The 18,144-nt window shown below is 37.8% G+C and overlaps 1 protein-coding gene across 3 annotated transcripts in view; it reads right to left on the minus strand.

Moving 5' to 3' along the window:
- Positions 1–18,144, minus strand: part of ppfibp2b (PPFIA binding protein 2b) — a 59,519-nt gene that overhangs the window by 15,830 nt on the left and 25,545 nt on the right. For all 3 annotated transcript variants that reach the window (XM_016559962.1, XM_016559961.1, XM_016559960.1), the window contains exons 4-10: positions 14,887–14,973; positions 12,343–12,456; positions 8,738–8,875; positions 4,595–4,798; positions 3,745–3,837; positions 1,252–1,363; positions 650–682 (exon numbers count right to left, since the gene is read on the minus strand). In XM_016559962.1, the coding sequence (XP_016415448.1) occupies positions 650–682; positions 1,252–1,363; positions 3,745–3,837; positions 4,595–4,798; positions 8,738–8,875; positions 12,343–12,456; positions 14,887–14,973 (781 nt within the window). The remainder of the gene's footprint in view (positions 1–649; positions 683–1,251; positions 1,364–3,744; positions 3,838–4,594; positions 4,799–8,737; positions 8,876–12,342; positions 12,457–14,886; positions 14,974–18,144) is intronic.

The raw sequence follows: 18,144 nt of genomic DNA on the forward strand, positions 1-18,144 counted from the left end.
TACATTTTTATTAATAATATTTTCTAATTCTATAATATATTTAACATATTTAATTTGACCATATTATGAAGCCAAGGCAATTTATGTATTTTTATATATTTGACTGCATACTTTAATTATGATTTTTTAAAATTATGTACTATATTTAGCATCACGTATAAAAAGGATTACACATAAAATCTAAGTCTTTTCACACTGTGATGGCTCTGAGTAACACTTCACAGGCAATAAAACACACCCACTATTGGGCTGTTAATAATGTACAAATTATGGGATTAACTGCAACAATGTGCTACAATGAAGTTCGGCAATATACAAAACATAGTAGTTGTGAGTAGCTGATTCATCTGTTCTTTTTCTTTCTTTGAACTGGCCCTGGTCCTGTATTTATGAGTTTTAGCTCACAGACCCATGGGAAAGCAATGAGTGGCTGAGGGGTGTGACAAGCATGAATCAGCCACTTAACACCCCCTCCACACACACACACACACACACACACACGGGCAGGTAGCCATTGAGGGGATTGGTGCGACAGGCTTGACAGCATGCCAGTGTACATTAGTCAGATTGACAGAGAGATGCTAAGGGGCAGCTGAATCAAGCTGGGGGACAGCATGGGAGGATCTGAGACTTTGAAATGTGTGCTTACATTTGTCTCTCAGCTTTCTCTTATACACTTCCTCTACAACAGGGAGCGGCAAACAGCAGAGGCCATAGTGATTACCAAAAAGATCCATATGTTAGTAATTTCAACACTCACATGAACAGTTTCCAACACACATCGTCACTCCCATGCAGCTAGTTTTTGGTACTTTCCACAAACAGAGTACACATTGGTGTCAGATTATTACACTTTTAAAAGCAGCAAAGGCATAAATCTGTGAACCCCATTAAATATGTTAGATAAATTATCATCTAACGTAAAATTAATCTAGCACGTTAGATCAATCATCCTTGTTACCCATGATATAATAAGAATAAAAATTAAACAAGATGTTTTTATGCAACCCTGTTACTCATTTCTGCACACACACACACACACAAACTGATTTGGAATTATATACATTTTGTCTATTTAATTTTGATATTTCTGCTAGAATAACAATAATCAACAGTCAAACTAATCAGGGTTTTAAACTGTGCCAAATTTAGGGGTAACAAGGGAATGAAATCCACATTTTCTAAAAGTTAAGTCCTAACCATTTAAGGCCTCACTTCAGCAACCGTTAGGATTAATCGTCTTAGAGGTACCTCTCTCTGTGATGTCATTGTTGATGGTTCCTCGGGACAGAAGCTGGTTCTGTAGACACTCGATTTCAGCATCCTTTGTAGCAAGCAGCTGCTGGAGTTTGGCAATCTCAGTCTAAAAAAAAAAAACACGTTAGCAGATTAGCACATTTCAGATCACAGTAAGATATCTTCAGGTTTAACCATAATTTTATTAACATTTTCATATAAAGAATGAGGTCCACATTTTACACAACATCACAGTGAATCTTCAATATCATATTCATCATATTAATGCTTTTTGGGAGAACAGGGGAATCTGACATTGTCAACACAAAAGTGACAGGCACAATAGGGTTAAAAACAGGTTAAATGACCTTCACCATTTTGGGGGGTGACAAATGGTACTTCCACACTTAAAAACACCCACTATATTCACAAAACATGAAACAAAAAAATTGGACTACCACAAACAAGTAAGCTTTTTCTATTTAATATGTAGCATATCGCTACCATTCATATACTGTACCACCACCATCATGCTCAGACATGATTTTCCAGAAAACCAATTCAAGTAGCTATGCTGGTACTATAGCAGGCTACAAGGTTGATAAAAGGCACAAAATTATTTATTTTGAGCTGATGAATTAACAAACATAACGACACTTTCCACATTGTAGCTTTCTAGCTATATCAATATGATAAGATTTCTGACTCTCGCTTCACATCATCTTGAAGAGATTATGCCGGCCATACCCATCAGAACATTGAGACTGGCTAAAAATTCTTTGGCAGCAGATTCCTTACATCAGTGTCCTGACCTTGTAAATGCTCACATGTCAGCACATAGCAACACACACAACCTTCCTCTAATTTCTGTGCCACCAATGGCACTACAAATAAACATTCCCCCATCTGCCATTGTTTAGTGAAACAGAGAGAAGGTTGCGTGGGTAGTAACAGGCAAATATGACTAAACGAGGGAAAATGCATTTGTAGTATTTCATTACAGGCTATAGAAGAACAAAAAGACAATGTAATGTAAATAAAGAATGTACTGTATGTACAGATATAGTGTGTGAATCTGTTTATATCCCCATATTGAACTGCTCAACCTTTGTTCCCAAGACAGACAAACCTAACAATCTGCCAGAGGTCGAAGTCATGCATACCCAATCTAACACGCAAATATTCACACAAACAAACAAATGCTTATTTCATCAATGAGCACAAGGCAAACAGAGATAGATCATCTATAGTAGCCTATCCACATGTCCGGTTTAACTAAACTACTCACTTCAACACATAATGTGGTTTATAAGATTGCCACTGAACCATGTGGAGCTCTATTATTGGCTCAAACTTTCGAGAGCAATTGCAAGTCATCTAAACAGGTCAGCATTAAAAACTGGGGATCTTTAAGCTGTAAGATTATTGTACAATATTCAGTAGCTTGTCAACAACTGACCGAGTGCCTGTTACATAAAACGGGTGTCTAATCTTGCTCTTGGAGGGCCACCTTCCTGCAAAGTTTAGCTCTAACACACCTCCCTGAAAGTTTTGAGTGATCCTGAAAACTTTGATTAAATGGTTCAGGTTTGTTTGATTGGGGTTGTAGCTAAGCTCTGCAAGATAGTGGCCTGGATTGGATGCCCTTGACATAAAACGAGGGTTCAAGAGGCACAAGGACTGGGAGCTCAGAGAGGCATAACAACCAAAGGAGTGGACATTTTCAAGAAACTATGACAAAGCTTGGAAAACGTAGACCTCCAAGTCTTGAGCAGAGGTGGAAGTATTATGAAAGCAACCCTGTCTTAAATGGCACTCTTGATGCAAACTTGCGGTCAATGTGGTCTTTCATTTTTTCCACGAGACCACAGGGTGTCCCATTTTATGATTCCAAAGCGCATTCCCCATGTGTCGTCAATAGATCTTAAAGGACGTGGTCAGTTATCCAGCAACTCAAAGCAACTCAAAGAACCACAAGGACTGAGGGTGCCATTTTGGGACAGGGCCATCATCGCCCTCTCCTTTGTGTCATACTCCTCAGGGAGGATGACAAGGGATAAGAAGGGGGAGCGGGATTAAGCACCTGAGCTGTCCGACAGCGCTCCTCCCAATGCTGTCGTTCTACCTGAGTGTGCTCGACCGTGAGCTTCAGTGTAGAAAGCTTGGTCATGAGCGACTGGTAACAGACATGGAGGGAATAGGTGATAGAAAGCTGGAGGAAAAGAGAACGCAAGAGGAACGTTCATTATGCTGAGAGCTTAAGAGTATGTGAGAGTGCAATTAACAATTAAATAAAAAGTCAAATTAGTATGTATTGAAGAGTTACGGGATCAAAGCAAGAGGTTGCATTGACAAGAGTTTGCATTTGGGGTTAAGCCAATATGGATAAAGAGACTGTTAGTAAATGCTGATGGGGCAGTTAAAAGTTCGTAATGAACAAAACAGAACCACAAGAGCACCAATTACTAGACTGAAGGCTAATAGGATTCCAGATTAAATATACATTACCTTAGTGGCTTTGAGCTTCCTCTCATATTGCGATTTCTCCCCCTCCAGTTCTTCAACTTTGCTCTTAAGAAGGCGAAGCTCTTGTAGCAAAGCCTGATGAATAAGCAGAAACAAAGAAGAACAATTACAAACCACCTTACAGTGGCAAATATCTAACCATTCTGGCAACGGCTCCTGGAAAAACTATGCTTCTTTCTAAGGTACAGAGCCCCTAAATTGACTTTGCAGAAAAAATAAAACCCTGAAACTTTCCTGTGCATGTGGAAAAATGTTCTTGTGTATACTCGAAAGTTCCAGGTGCTTTTTTTCTGCAAATTCCACTTCAGGGGATCCATACTAAGGGCTTTCATATCAATACAAAGGAATTCAGGAGAAAGGGTTTGGACTGACCCATGAAACCCACACACCGTGCAGTTAAAACACAAGAAAAAGCTCTGGAGATTCCTGGAAAACCTTATTAGTTTCTTAAACTAGGTAAGATACCTTGAATCCTCAAAAACTGACAGAATTGATCAAGGAGAAAGAATCTAATAGGGTCACCACTAAGCCCACAGCCCCTGGAAGCTCTCTGGATCTACTCAGCAACCGTTAGCGTTAGTGAACTTCCTTCATGCAGGTTTACACCCAAAATAAATCATGACATTCTGTCATCGGAACACACTGCAAACACCAATAACCATGAGATTCCCACAGTGGAGCCCGCAGACACATTGGATTCACTGTAGGAAGAGGCAGTTAGTAGTAATTCCTGTTGGAGTGTTCAAAAGTGAGATGGGGAATGGTTGTTTTAGGGTAAAGGAGGTAAAAACGGTCTTGAAGTAAGTCCACCACGTAATGAGGATCTGCCTACATTCTCTCCTCCGCTTCTACAGCGGCAGCTGCATTCCTCAGCATCCGAGGCACCAAGGCCCACATCGGGGCTCTGGTCGAGAGCCTCGCGTATGCCACTGTCCCCCAGGCTCTCCAGGGCCCGCTGCTCCTGAATGCGATTGCTGATTTCCTCCTGGAATTTACACATCTGCTCCTGTAGTTCACTAATTAGATTAACCACACTCTGAGAGAGCAAAAACAAGAAAGCCAGAAAAAAAGGAAAACGTTGTTTAGATTTGGAAACACAGTTACACATAGACATACTGTAGATGGTCTTATGATTAATCTGAGTTCTCTGAATAGCCATATTTATTCTTTGGCTTTGTGCACTTTTGGTTTTCGTATCTAATATATCACATGTCCACTCCAGACAAGCATTTCTGGAGGTTCAGGTTCAGGTTCCTTTAAAGGGATAGTTCCCCCCAAAATGAATATTCTGTCATTAATTACTCGCCCTCATGTTGTTCCAAACCCATAAGTCCTTCGTTCATCTTCAGAACATAAATTAAGATATTTTTGATGAAATCCGAGAACTTTCTGACCCTGCATAGACAGCAAGGGTACTACCACGTTAAAGGCCCAGAAAAGTAGTAAGTACATCGTTAAAATAGTCCATGTGACATCAGTAGTTCAACCTTAAATGTTATGAAGCTACGAGACTACTTTGTGCGCATAGAAAACAATAATACCAACTTTATTCAACAATTTCTTCTCTTCCGTGTCAGTCTTTGACGTGCGTTCATGACCGTACCACATAGCTCAAAGCTCTTGTAGATTCATAAAATTATGGTTGAACCACTGATGTCACATGGACTATTCATGTCCTTACTACCTTTCTGGGCCTTGAACATTTCAGTTACGCTGCTGTCTATGCAGGGTCAGAAAGCGCTCGTATTTCATCAAAAATATCTTAATTTGTGTTCCGAAGATGAATGATGTTCTTACGGGTCTGGAATGACATGAGGGTGAGTAATTAATGACAGCATTTTCATTTTGGGGTGAACTAACCCTTTAAGTGTTTAAGTCTAGACTTTTAGAAAATAAATTCTCTTCAGTCACTATTCAGTCTCTCATTTTTTTAATTTGTCCACTACCAATGTTCAACAAGTGTATATTCACATACCTTACATGTTATCAGCATTATGTGTTATGCTTGAAATAATGTTCTTCTGTATAAATGGTAAAGGTGGCGAAAGGACCTGAATTGTGACCTACTCTTTGTCAGTAAAAAAAACTACTGACCTACTTTTCAATTTAAAGAAGGGTCTATATGAGGACAAGTTTTTCTGGGAACCAAGATACAGCATTTCAGAAGATAAAAAACGCAGGTGCTTTGGATTCAAATAAATGTCCAGATGAGTAATAAATAATAATGTAATACTTTTTGAGTGAATGATTAGTCAGGCTAATCTTGGCTATTCGGACAGAAATGCAAAAGCTGTCAGCCAGAGGAAGTTTCATATGATATTCCCCACTGATACTAAAGCTGATGATAAGGTACACGTTCCAAGCTTATATTTAGCTCTATGCTAAAGGTTTGTGAGTGGGGGAGATGTGTGTGGTGAAAGTGTTTTGCGCCTGTGGTATTTTCAAAGTGAATTTCTGCCATTCCGTCCCGTTGAATGGAGCCTTGCAGCTGTCACCCTTGAGGCCAGTGTTTGTTGAAGCAACAAATGCAAGGAGAGCTCAGTTACCACACAACCAACAGTGTGCAGTGATACTATGGATTTATGAGAAAGATGCAAGAAAGAATGATTTACAAGATTGAGTCATTACTCAGTAAACCCAGAAATTTCAACATTAACCACCAGTCACAGAATATGCACATACATTTGTGACAAGCGAGATTTGCGCAATTTTTACTGATTTGACTAGACAGATTTATACATTTTGACATTTGAATGTGTAAATATGAAATGTAAAATGTACATACCCTGTAAACCGAAAATGCAACACACATTACTGAACAGCCATTAGCAGCTTTTCCTTTGCTTTTCGCTTCATTTCTAAAGGTGAATGTCACCCATTGCAGATACGTGTTAAAAAGTGTGTGCATGTTGTGTGCAGCTGAACACTCGTCAAGACAAGCACTGAGCACTTCTGGCGTCTGTCATTTTACGTTCATCAAACTGCCTGTCACTGTCTCCCATTTAGGTCCAACGCATGCTTTTGTGTCTCTACTGCTTAGCATCTTCCCTTATCAGCGCATTGCCTTTTTGGCACCGGGAGCATTTGTGGGACGTAGGGTTTGAATGTGTATGTGTAATTGCCTGGGTGTGTGTACATAGCTGTAAATCATGTTTCTGTAAGCACACTGTCAGTGTGGAAAGGCTGAGGCTGTGTGATAGCCCAGCTCAAACGAATGACAAATTCATAACAATGAGACGTCTATTGGCTCAGAGTCAAACTCCTTCCTGTTTTGAGTCCTTGGTATACCTACCTGAAATCAAACACCAGGAGAATGTTTACATACTTGTATAGAAATTGAAAAGAAAGTGTTTTCTAATGACCAATGGCTTTTTCAATATAGACTGCGCTCACAAATAGCAATTTTAAGCAGATTAAATATTTTAAGCTGAGTGAGGATACCAAGGCAAATGTATGTTCACTATGAAAATCCCCATGACTTTAAATTTCTATTAATTTCCATGTCTCTACAAGGCTTTGAATTCTCTGATATTTCCAGGTTTTCCCATAGCTCTGGGAAACCCGTCTACTTGCTGTTTTGGAAAATGCTTTGAAAAGGGAACCATTCCATTTTTAGACAGAAAACCAGAGATGTAGTATGTTCTAGAAAAATAAAGCTCAGAACAGATGCTCCTTTAAAGCTTTATGGTGTTTTTCTGAGTCTCCGTTTAGTCTGTTGGCTCTGCACAGTGCGTTACACTGGGAGTCCGATAAGTAATTAGGTGTTAAGAGGCGATAAATCTACAGGATCTACATATACACACCACAACATAAACATGCCACCACAACTTCCCTGTTCCCTAGTTATGTTTCCATGCGGCATATGGAAACATCAAAGTAAATGTCAGCTCAAAACCTTTTGAGCATGTTTACTGATCTTGTATTTCAACATGATGCTCTTGGTAACCACAATGTTGTGTCAAAAATCAGTTTCTCTTCAATAGAACCATATACTTTTCTATTAATATACCTCTAAATGTATATAACAACACATATACTGAAATGGCTGCTTCTGTGTGTGTGTGGTTTCAATTGAATTAGAGCCAACAGGTGGACAACAAAGACACAGACACACTCAAAAAGACCTAAATAACATCATCCAGTCAACCAAAACCATCCTAGTCAACAAACCTAAACCGGCATTACAAAGTATTCATCAGTATTATTTTATGAGCAAACAGGAAAACATAACAGTTGTCAGACAATTCCTGATAGTAGGGGTGTCAAAATTACTTTTATATCGGCACCAAATCGATAATAAAATATAAGAGATATATAATTAATACTCTATACAAGCACACACAACTTAAACATTCATTTACATACATATATATTAAATATATACTGTATTACTTAATATTTATATAGTTTATATACTACAAAGTGTTATTGTTACTAAAATAAAATTTAAATAAAAAATGTTTACTTTAATTTAAATAAATCTGAAAATAATTCTAAAAATGTCTGTAATTTAAATAAAGCTGAAATGAAATAAAATAATTATTAGATGAAAACTTAAACTTAAAAAAAAAAAACTTTAAGAACTAAAATGACTAAAATGCAAAAATAAATTAAGCCACCTAGAAAGAAAAAAAACTAATAATGACTAAAGCATTATTAGTTCAACATCACTCAAAGTTCAAACTAAAATGAAAAGGAAAAATATAAAAATAAAGGCTAAATTATTCCTTTAATATTTATTAAATTAAATTATTTGCTGTGATAATAAAATGGAGAATCATGAAAACAATGTATTGGTATCGAGTACTAGTACTGTGACATCCCTACAAGACAGACTACACAAATAGAGGAAGTAAACAGCCATGGGCTTAAAGCAGTATCATTTAGGGAACTACAATAATATGATATTAATCAAATACCATCTCATAACAGATGAACCCACTGCCCTCTATGACCTGACAGACTGATACACTACCTCAGCTTTATGATGTTTCTGCTGTTCATCTATGTGGTTGTGTTCCTCCTCCATGCCGACTAGCTTGAGTTTCAGATAGGAAACTTCATCCATGAGTTCCAGTTTCTGCGTCTCCAGTGAGGTTCGGCTGAGGAGCTCCTAAAGCACACGCACACACGTTAGCGAAGACATGGTGACACACAAACACACCCACACAGTTGTACTGTATACAGTAACAATCACACGGCACACAGACGCTCCTCGCTGCTCCACTGGCCAAGTTCTCTCACAGTAACGCTTAGGCCGAAGCCAAGCGCCGCTAAATATACTCAAGCAATGAACGCTATTTTTACTTCCTCTGACTCTCTGGTGCCTGTATGTGAGAAAGTCAGGAGGGCCAAAAGAGGGAAACGTAATTTCTCAGCATTCCTGATACTATGGGCTAAATTCAGCAGGACTCTGAGAACCTTTGCTAACAAGTGTTTTAAAAAAGGCATATATTGTTTTGTGCACATTAAAAACTTAAAAGTATTGTGGTGATAAAATTATGGTATCAGGTGGTAAAACTGTGGTATTTTGATATTTACTATTGTGCTGAATGATTACAATATTCCGAAACCATACAAAACTACACATTATTACAATATAGTATCATGTAAAAAATGGTCCACCTCATACACATTTGTTTATTAAATTGTTTGGCAAATTTATTCAAATTTCCGTACAACCAGTGCAAAAAAGGTCAGCAGATTTCTTCTGGTCCTAGTTACGCTTCACACTTTGTCTAGAATTACCCTCAAACACACTGACTGAAGATTTCAAATAACTGCACTTCCTCTTTCACCTTATGACTTCCTCTTTGTAGTTTCTGAAGCAGAACACAAAAGTCCAAGTTCCATGTTGTTCTAACGATCAGAAAGCTCAGATTGTGTGCTCAAGTCTCTAAACCCATTTTCTCATACTTAGTTTAATCTAATAGAAGCATCTACCTTTTCCTCAACATTAGCTGCTATAGGGAAATAACAAGAATATCAACATGCAGTAAATGGTAAAACTGTTTGCTTTACAAACCAGTGTGTTCATAATTAAGATAATACACTAAAATAATATGGTAAGACACAACAATTTTCAATATCAAGCTGCAAAACAAGCTGGTTTGTACAGCTAATAATAGCTGAATGCGGATGAGATGGGAAGCTAGACCCATAGAATTTGCAAATGGCTGCGCCCACTTTTACGGGAAGAAAAAGGTGGATATAATGCAACTGAGAAATAGTGGTGTTGGATGAAAACCAATGAATACAACACACAGTTTCCTGGTAGACTGATGATCTCTTGCTTCTGTAAAAGTACAGTGAACATGAGTCACAATCAGCCACCAACGTCACAGTCTCTAGATCAGGGGTGGGCAAACTTGGCCCTTCCAGGCCACTTTCCTTCAGAGGTTAGCTCCAACCCTAATCAAGCACACCTGAACCAGCTAATCATTGTCTTCAAGACTACTAGAAGGCTACAGGCAGGTGAGTTTTATCAGGGTTGGATCAAATCTCTGCAGGAAAGTGGCCTGGAAGGGCCAAGGATCATCATATACAGCAGTGCTTTTCGACCGTTTAAACTCCAAGGCCCTCATTGGCCACAATAAATATTTAAAGGCTCCATGAATTTTACAGTTGTATGTGATTTACTGGATATGGCTTAAGGATTTTTTAAAAATATTTTTAAATTGGCATTTCTAACTAATAAAATATTATACAGCTTTGAATAACTAGAAAAAATGTATATTCATACAGTACAATGTACAAAAACACCCATGTAATAAATAAGACATCCAGGTCTAGTGCAGTTTATTAAAATAAATAAATACTTAAATCACTTTGAGGCTACCTTTTTTTTTTTCAAGTTTTTCAAGACAGTGGAAACCCTGGATCTTCAAACACTATTGTAAATGATGTCAAGTCATCTTGAGGGCCCTTTTAGAAGACAGCTGAGGCCCCGGACCCCTGCTTGAGAACTACTGGAATAGATTAAGGGCCACAAACTTTTTGTCAGTTGAACCCCTATTACCCCATATAACTATAAATCATGATTTAAAATATACTTCAAATTAATGTGAACTTTTCAGAATAAAATGAATGTTGCATTTTCACTTTTGAAACACTGCGAAATGCAATTTTTCTTACAAAAATAATATTTACTTTTTTAATTAATACATTTTGATCAACACAACTGTTTAAAAAACTAATACAATTTTAAATAAAACAAACAAACAAACATGAGGGCTTAAATTGAATTAAGCATTGACATTTCTATCAAAATCTCTTGAATTTCCTGCAGTTCCTTCAGAAAACTTCTGAAGGGTTCACAAACTTCCACTTGGGGGAAACCCTGGCTTAAACTATCCATAATCATAATAAATAAACTATAAAACAGCTCTTTGCACTATTGGTAAGCAATACTGCACGTTTCAACATCAAATTGAACAAAGAAGCCAACAAAGAACTATGGTCTTTAAGAAAACTGCCATGTCTAAGCTGTGAGTTTACTTGCCCCATCAAGCAAGGAGAACATGAGGGCTCTCTCTATCGCTCCATCTCAGCATTTCATCTTGATATGATTGTTGGCACAGCCGTCCTGTTATGGAATCCTGAACATGATTCCAGACAAAGTGGGCAATTCTCACTAATATAGCCTTAAATTGGTATGAAACTGATGTGGTATGTCAAACAATTATATGATCAGATTATAAAATTTCTAAATTAATTGTATTATTCTTTATGTATCTAAATAACATTACAATATTTTCTATCATTATTGTGTTATAATGTATATTACTTATATAATAATTTTAAATACTATTTCATGAATTAATAAATAATTTACCCACAGAATTCAAAGAAAAAAAAAAGTGACGTGCAAAACACATGAATCATTTAACCTTTTGTACACAATGACTCAAATCCTTTCTGTCTGAGTAAGTCTGTGTATTTTTTCAGCAGATACTAAAAACATTAAAATCCTCCCCACAAATAATCATTCATTTCTGTGGCTTTACTTGGCAATGCTAAAGGAACATAGCTGTTTCAAAAACAGTACTTTAGAAATTATACTAAACCGTTTCTCTATGCAAATCAAAAGAACAGTTGCCAGCAAACAGCTACTAACAAGGTGGCTAAGAGTTTCATTACAAATCCACTAGATTAAGCCAGTTAATCACACAGTAAACACAAAAACATGCACATTCCTCATACTTTATGATAATAACATCCACACAAACAAACAACTAACTTTGACATACATGGATATAAAGGTCTGAACGTATAATTATGCCAGGACTGGTGGTAACCCACATTCATAAATCAAGTAGACTGAAAAAAAAAAATGTACCAAGTCTGAACATTTAATCTGAGTCAAGTCTACACAATTACATCTGAAACGGATGGAAAACCACGGATTGCTCAAGTTTCAGGTGGCAAACACAGTTTTAGAAAGTGTTCACAATTCTTCAACCAAAACCATCATGTAGAAGATTGAATTATTTTAAACGTCTCTTCTTTATATTTCCATGATATCTGCTTAAAACTTAAACTTAACTTAAAACGTAAATGACAGCAAATATGTGCTCTTACCTGTTGGAGCATTTCCTCAGTAGAAATGAGTTTGTGGTTGTGTTCTTCCAGGGAACTTTCCAGATCTCTGATCTTTTCTCCTTGAGCTTCAACCTGGTCAGTGAGAACACTCACCTAAAACCAACAGACAGCAGACAATGTTCACTCAGGCTAACCTGAAACCTGGCCAGTGTTTCTCTGTCGTTTCCTCCTACAGATATGCTAATGACGATTGCAACACACATGCAACTCCAAAGTCTAAACAGCAGCGAAATGTAGTCCTTCAAATGTGTATATTTGGGTTAAAAACAGCCATTCCTTAGCCCTGACACACTTCCATACTAACACGTGAGCCTGCTTGAGTTTCAATTGTTTTGAAAGTGTCCTTTTGTTCAGCACCAACTGAAGGACTGCCAACCAGCAGGACAGGTAAAAGGAGAAGAACAACACCTTAAGGGCATTAGGAGCCAATCATGTTCATCAGTGTTTTAGAGCTCAAGACAATCCACCAATCAGAGAGCAGGAGGAGAGAAGGGCAACTTTTTTGACACTTGTTGCAGAGTTAGACAACCTAACTTCTTAAAGGTGAAGTGTGCAACTTTTTTTTACGTTATAATACTTTCTACAAGTAACTACAAGTAAGCCTTTAATACTCTGTGGTGATTACAAAACATTGCTAGATTTGTTTGAGTGCCAACTACTAATAATTCATCTTCAATGTCCTTACTACAGTAATAAATTATTAAACTGTGCTGAGGAGAGGTTTGCTAGTATTTTCCTAATGGTTTGTGCACATCAAAAGCGAAGCGAATGTTCACATTGCTTTACTCGCTCTAGATTACTCAATGTTTTTTTTTGCATCACTCATGTTAATAAAAACATAATAATGCTCTCCTCCATTTTCTGATACAACCGGATGTCAAACTGGACGTGTCAATAAGCTCTTTGCTGATTGGCTTGTGTGACAACTTGTCATGTGAATTTCCCACTCGAGTCGAAATTTTTCAACTTGCGCGGAAGACACGATTGAAGCCTTTTTTATACTTTCGTCTGGCTCCGCACCGCGAGCCTCCGCTGACAGTGCGCACATCTTCCCAAACGAACGAGGTGTTTATACTTGTCGTGCTCGCCGTTGTACTATTCTTTGAAATGACAAGGGGCGACTCGGAGTAATTGTTTGCTAAAACCATCGAGAATCAGCGGTGAGAGGAAGTAGCACTTGGCGTCTCGCGTAGCGTTGATGAAAGAATGAATTTCTTTACGTACAAATGTATTAGGTTGTGGGTTCATCTTGAGGACACAAGCGAAAATTTTTAAAAGTTTGTTTGTAGTACATTTCACCATACCCACACTACAAAAGAATCCAAGAATCATGTAAAACCCTGTAAAGCTTGAGATTTTTTGTGTAATTAGAACAAAATACTGTATATGGGTATAATAAAAAACCGTAGCTTTTGGGTTTATTTCTCATTAATATATACAAAACAACATTAAGCAGGAGTCACGCACAAAGTTTTGGTGTGCACACACCATAAGCAATCTGACTTACAAATTATGTTTGGTGGATGATAAAATGGCTCACTAAATAATTCAATTCAATTCAATTCAAGTTTATTTGTATAACGCTTTTCACGATACAAATCGTTGCAAAGCAACTTTACAGAAAATTTAATTTCTACAATATATTTAGTAGTAGCTTATCAGTGGTGACTTTCAGTACATATGGCAGAAATGTACGGAAAAATCAATTAAAGACGTAATCAAACAGACGATGAACACTATTAACAGCAATTATTATCTGATGCAATCAAACTGTAAATAAAATCCTTAGCAAAATCTAAGGACCAAAATTTTATAGAGACTAGAGATGGGTTAGTTTCACCTGGGCTAGTAAACAACCACTTAGCAGCCACCTAGTAAACAACTTAGTAACCACCTAGAATACACAAGCAACACTGGAAACCACCTAGCAACACTCTAACAACCATCTAGAATACCTAAGTGACCAACTAGATGCCCTAGAAACCACCTAGCAACCATCTATAAGACCTTGAAAACAGAAATAGTAACATCTGTGGCATTTTTATTGCATATAATAATTGAATGATATATAAGTTAGCAGACACATATTCTGGACAAATATTTACTGTTACAGCCGGATGTCTGCTTTGGAAAAATCTCTGTTAAATGAACACAAACAAGATTGCTAGTTTACAGTAAACACATACCATTCAAAAGCTAATAATAGGCTAAACTCTCACTGTGGTGTCCACCATCATGGCTTCGTAAAATGTCGAGTAACACAAACCCCCTAACCTGTCCACAGATTGTCCCATAGCTATGTGATCTACGACCATCCCATTGTGCATTAGACAGGCAGCTGTGTCACCCAGGGCTGCAGCGCGGCAGTGTCACGTGTCTCTCCGTTCACAGAGACACCACAGTCCCCCGGTTTGACCCTGTGAGGTTTTACAAGCATGTTGGCTAGTTGTCTTCTCATTGTGTTGACACTGTGACTATTATGCTGAGTTGAAATGCCTTGGAGGCCTGAGTGAAATATCTCACCTGGAGAACCAGAGACTCTTTGTCCACTTCTAATCTCGCCAGCCGCTCTTGATAGGTCTCATTGTTGCTTGAGCACTGGAGGTTAACCTGTGGAGACACACACGTGTACATGTGTTTTTACACAGAGAAGTCTTCTGGATTGTAAGTGAACTTCAATCTGTAATTTGATCACTTGAAGTGGCTGTTTTTCCTCACAAGGACCCAAATATCCCCTCAGCGTAAGTTGTTTCAGGTTATAATCGCATTGTGGGGACATTCATGTTTTATGGGGAAATTCCATAGGCGCAATGGTTTTTATACTGTACAAACTGTATTTTCTATCCCCTTACCCTACCCCTACCCCTAAATATACCCCTCACACAAAACTTTCTTCTATTTTAGATTAAAAAAAAGACAATTCCTTATGATTTTTAAGCTGTTTTCCTCATGGGGACCAAAAAATGTCCACGCAAGGTAAAATATTACTGTTATTACTATCCTTGTGGGAATTTGGTCTCCATAACGTAGGGAGTACCAGGTACACACACGCTCACACACACTCACACACACACACATACACACAGAAACTGAAAGTCAACAGAGAGGTGTGCAAGAGGAGAAGCTAACCTGCTTGTCCACTTTTTTAAGAACGAATGGCTCACTGCCAAAGACAAAATAAACTTTAACAAAGAGAAATATGCATAAGCCAAATACGTTTGAGTGTTGTTTTAAATGTGTTAAATGACATGCTGGCGCCAAAAATTAACTGACAGCTTTGACATCCCTTCAATAGAAACAATAAAGGAGCTCATTACAAATTAATGAGGTCATTTGCATAAGGTTTGAGGGTCACAATAACAATGGAAAAAGAAACAACAGCATTTTGTGCCCCAGGGTTGAGATACAGTAGATAGATAGACAGACAGAGAAACAGAGAGACAGAGAGACAGACAGATAGATAGATAGATAGATAGATAGATAGATAGAGAGCAGATTAAAGTGGGTGGACTTAAACTTGAAAAATGGTGTGTCTTGACGTCTTTCCGTGGTTGAAATAAAATACCTTCTGTTGTTCATTCATGTTTATTTCGTGCTTTAAGTAAATATGAAAAGATAATCGGTTCTCGTGCTGCTCGAACTGAAGCGCTACAGCGATCTATCATAACACATTAAAGAGTATTTATTGTTTGAATTTCTTTACAAAGATGAAAATATTTGAAAGCTGAGACTTTGTTTCAAACCAGAAGTAACCTGCTCTGTCTTGTCTGTCAGTGTGTTGTCCATTTCCTCTTTGCTCCGTGATGTATTTGTCACTGCGTGTGAATGGGATGTGTGGCGCAAGAGCGGCATGGCTTGTCAGACATAGCAACAGAAACTAGGGGGCGGGTCTTTGTGAAAAGTCAATTTTTCAGCAAATATTGTGTACACAATTCAAATGGATGTATGGACAGACAGATATAACATTTACCAATTTAGCATAACAAATTATCATAAGCTGAAAAAAGATTAATGATCAAATAAATCTTCTGTCCAGTCTTCAGACTATATCAGCAGAAAACACGTCAGTAAATACAGTATGTCGCAGCGTGCGAGATAAGACACTGTCACTTGTCAGCGCTAAGCTAGCAGAGCCACACGGATAATCTCTGTCTTTTAAAAGCTTTTGCTGTGTCCAGGGCTGTCAATTCTCACAATAAAGCTGTCTACTCAGGGTTTACAGTGCCGGCTGCCTGGAGGAGTTACAGGGTTAAGCGCTAAAGGCAGCGCACAGTCTTCACACATGAGGCTTTCATTGCATAGTAATTGCAGTCCACAGCAAGTTTAAACTCAACTTGAGGTTATTTATTTCTTGGGAAACAGGTAATGAGAAGAAAGTTTGATATCAGAAGAAAATGTGAGGAACTCAAAAAAACTTAAAAGTAACTGCAGTGATTTAAACAATAGTTATGAAAGTGAGTAAATATGAACATATTGTGACAAACAGCCCACCGAACTGTATATCACTTCATAAATGTTATATTACAGATTTGACTTGCCTTCATGCCAACAACTAAACTGTGTACTTAACAGCTTTAATGAGGGACAGAACTACAATCCCATAAAGCATTGCTAATGATATCATCGTATTAAAAATGATGGAGAAATATAAAACTTAATTTAAAGATGTTGATCATGTATATATTTAAGTACTAGTGCTTCATGGGAGTGGGCATGGTGCTAAACAGTTCTTTTGATGTCACGGACAATATACTGATTGGTGGGGATTCTCTGCAGAATTATGGGTAATGTAGTTTTTCACCAAGAATTTAGCTGTTGAACATAATTATTAAAAAAAAATAATGTGGACTGATGGTTTCAACAAATGCATATACCGCGCAGCTTACAGTAGTTCTGTCTTTAACAGTTTATAAGTTATCATTATGCCTTTCAGTGGCGCTAGCTTTAACCTGGAAACCATATAAACATCAACTGGAACATGAATTTACAATGAACTAAAAAGCCCAAACCCACAGAAAGCATCTTTGTCTCCTCATTTCAGAAGTCCACCACATGTCCTGGTCTACAGCTAATTTAACCTTTAGAGCAGAGTTCAAACAGTGAGATTCATGATGCTCTCTAGAGCACCAATTCAATTTATTACCTCACCAGAGAGATGTTTATAAGCAAGACAACCCACAGGCCCTGGAATTTCCCCCTTTTCATGTCCCACTGCCTGCTCACAGAACTATAAAGGCCTGAAACAACTTAAGAAGAAACTACAGTGCTCATTATTACCCCACTGTCCAAGAATGTATGACAATATTGAGAGTTTTACAGTACAACCCCTCCCTGCAATACAGTAATGTGTTCCATTCCTCTTCCAACCCAGCATTTTATACTGTTACACCTTGTGAACTATAATTACTGTAATTTCTTTCTTACTTTGGAATGCAATGACCGGTTGAGTTTTACATCGTGTGCCTTCCTTCAACATTACACATTCTGCCCCATCTCCGGCTTACCGCAATCCCACAATGCCTTGTAAACCACATCAACCGTGGCACGCAAGCTTTTTAGCGCCTCTTGCACTTTAAGAACAGGTGTGCACATTGATGTTCGTACCCCCACCTTTAAATTGAATTTTACAGCCTGATTTACTACTCCAAGTATCAAGTGTTAGTCAGTGAAAGCGTTTTTGTTTGTGTTCAAGAGCATGAGCTCAGAATCATTGAAGCTGGACAGGATAAAAAGCGCTTTTGTACTATAGCAAATCACAAGCTCCCGGCACACATCCACACC

Source organism: Sinocyclocheilus rhinocerous, unplaced genomic scaffold, assembly GCF_001515625.1.
Source record: "Sinocyclocheilus rhinocerous isolate Xijiao unplaced genomic scaffold, SAMN03320098_v1.1 scaffold2183, whole genome shotgun sequence".
Lineage (NCBI taxonomy): Eukaryota > Metazoa > Chordata > Actinopteri > Cypriniformes > Cyprinidae > Sinocyclocheilus > Sinocyclocheilus rhinocerous.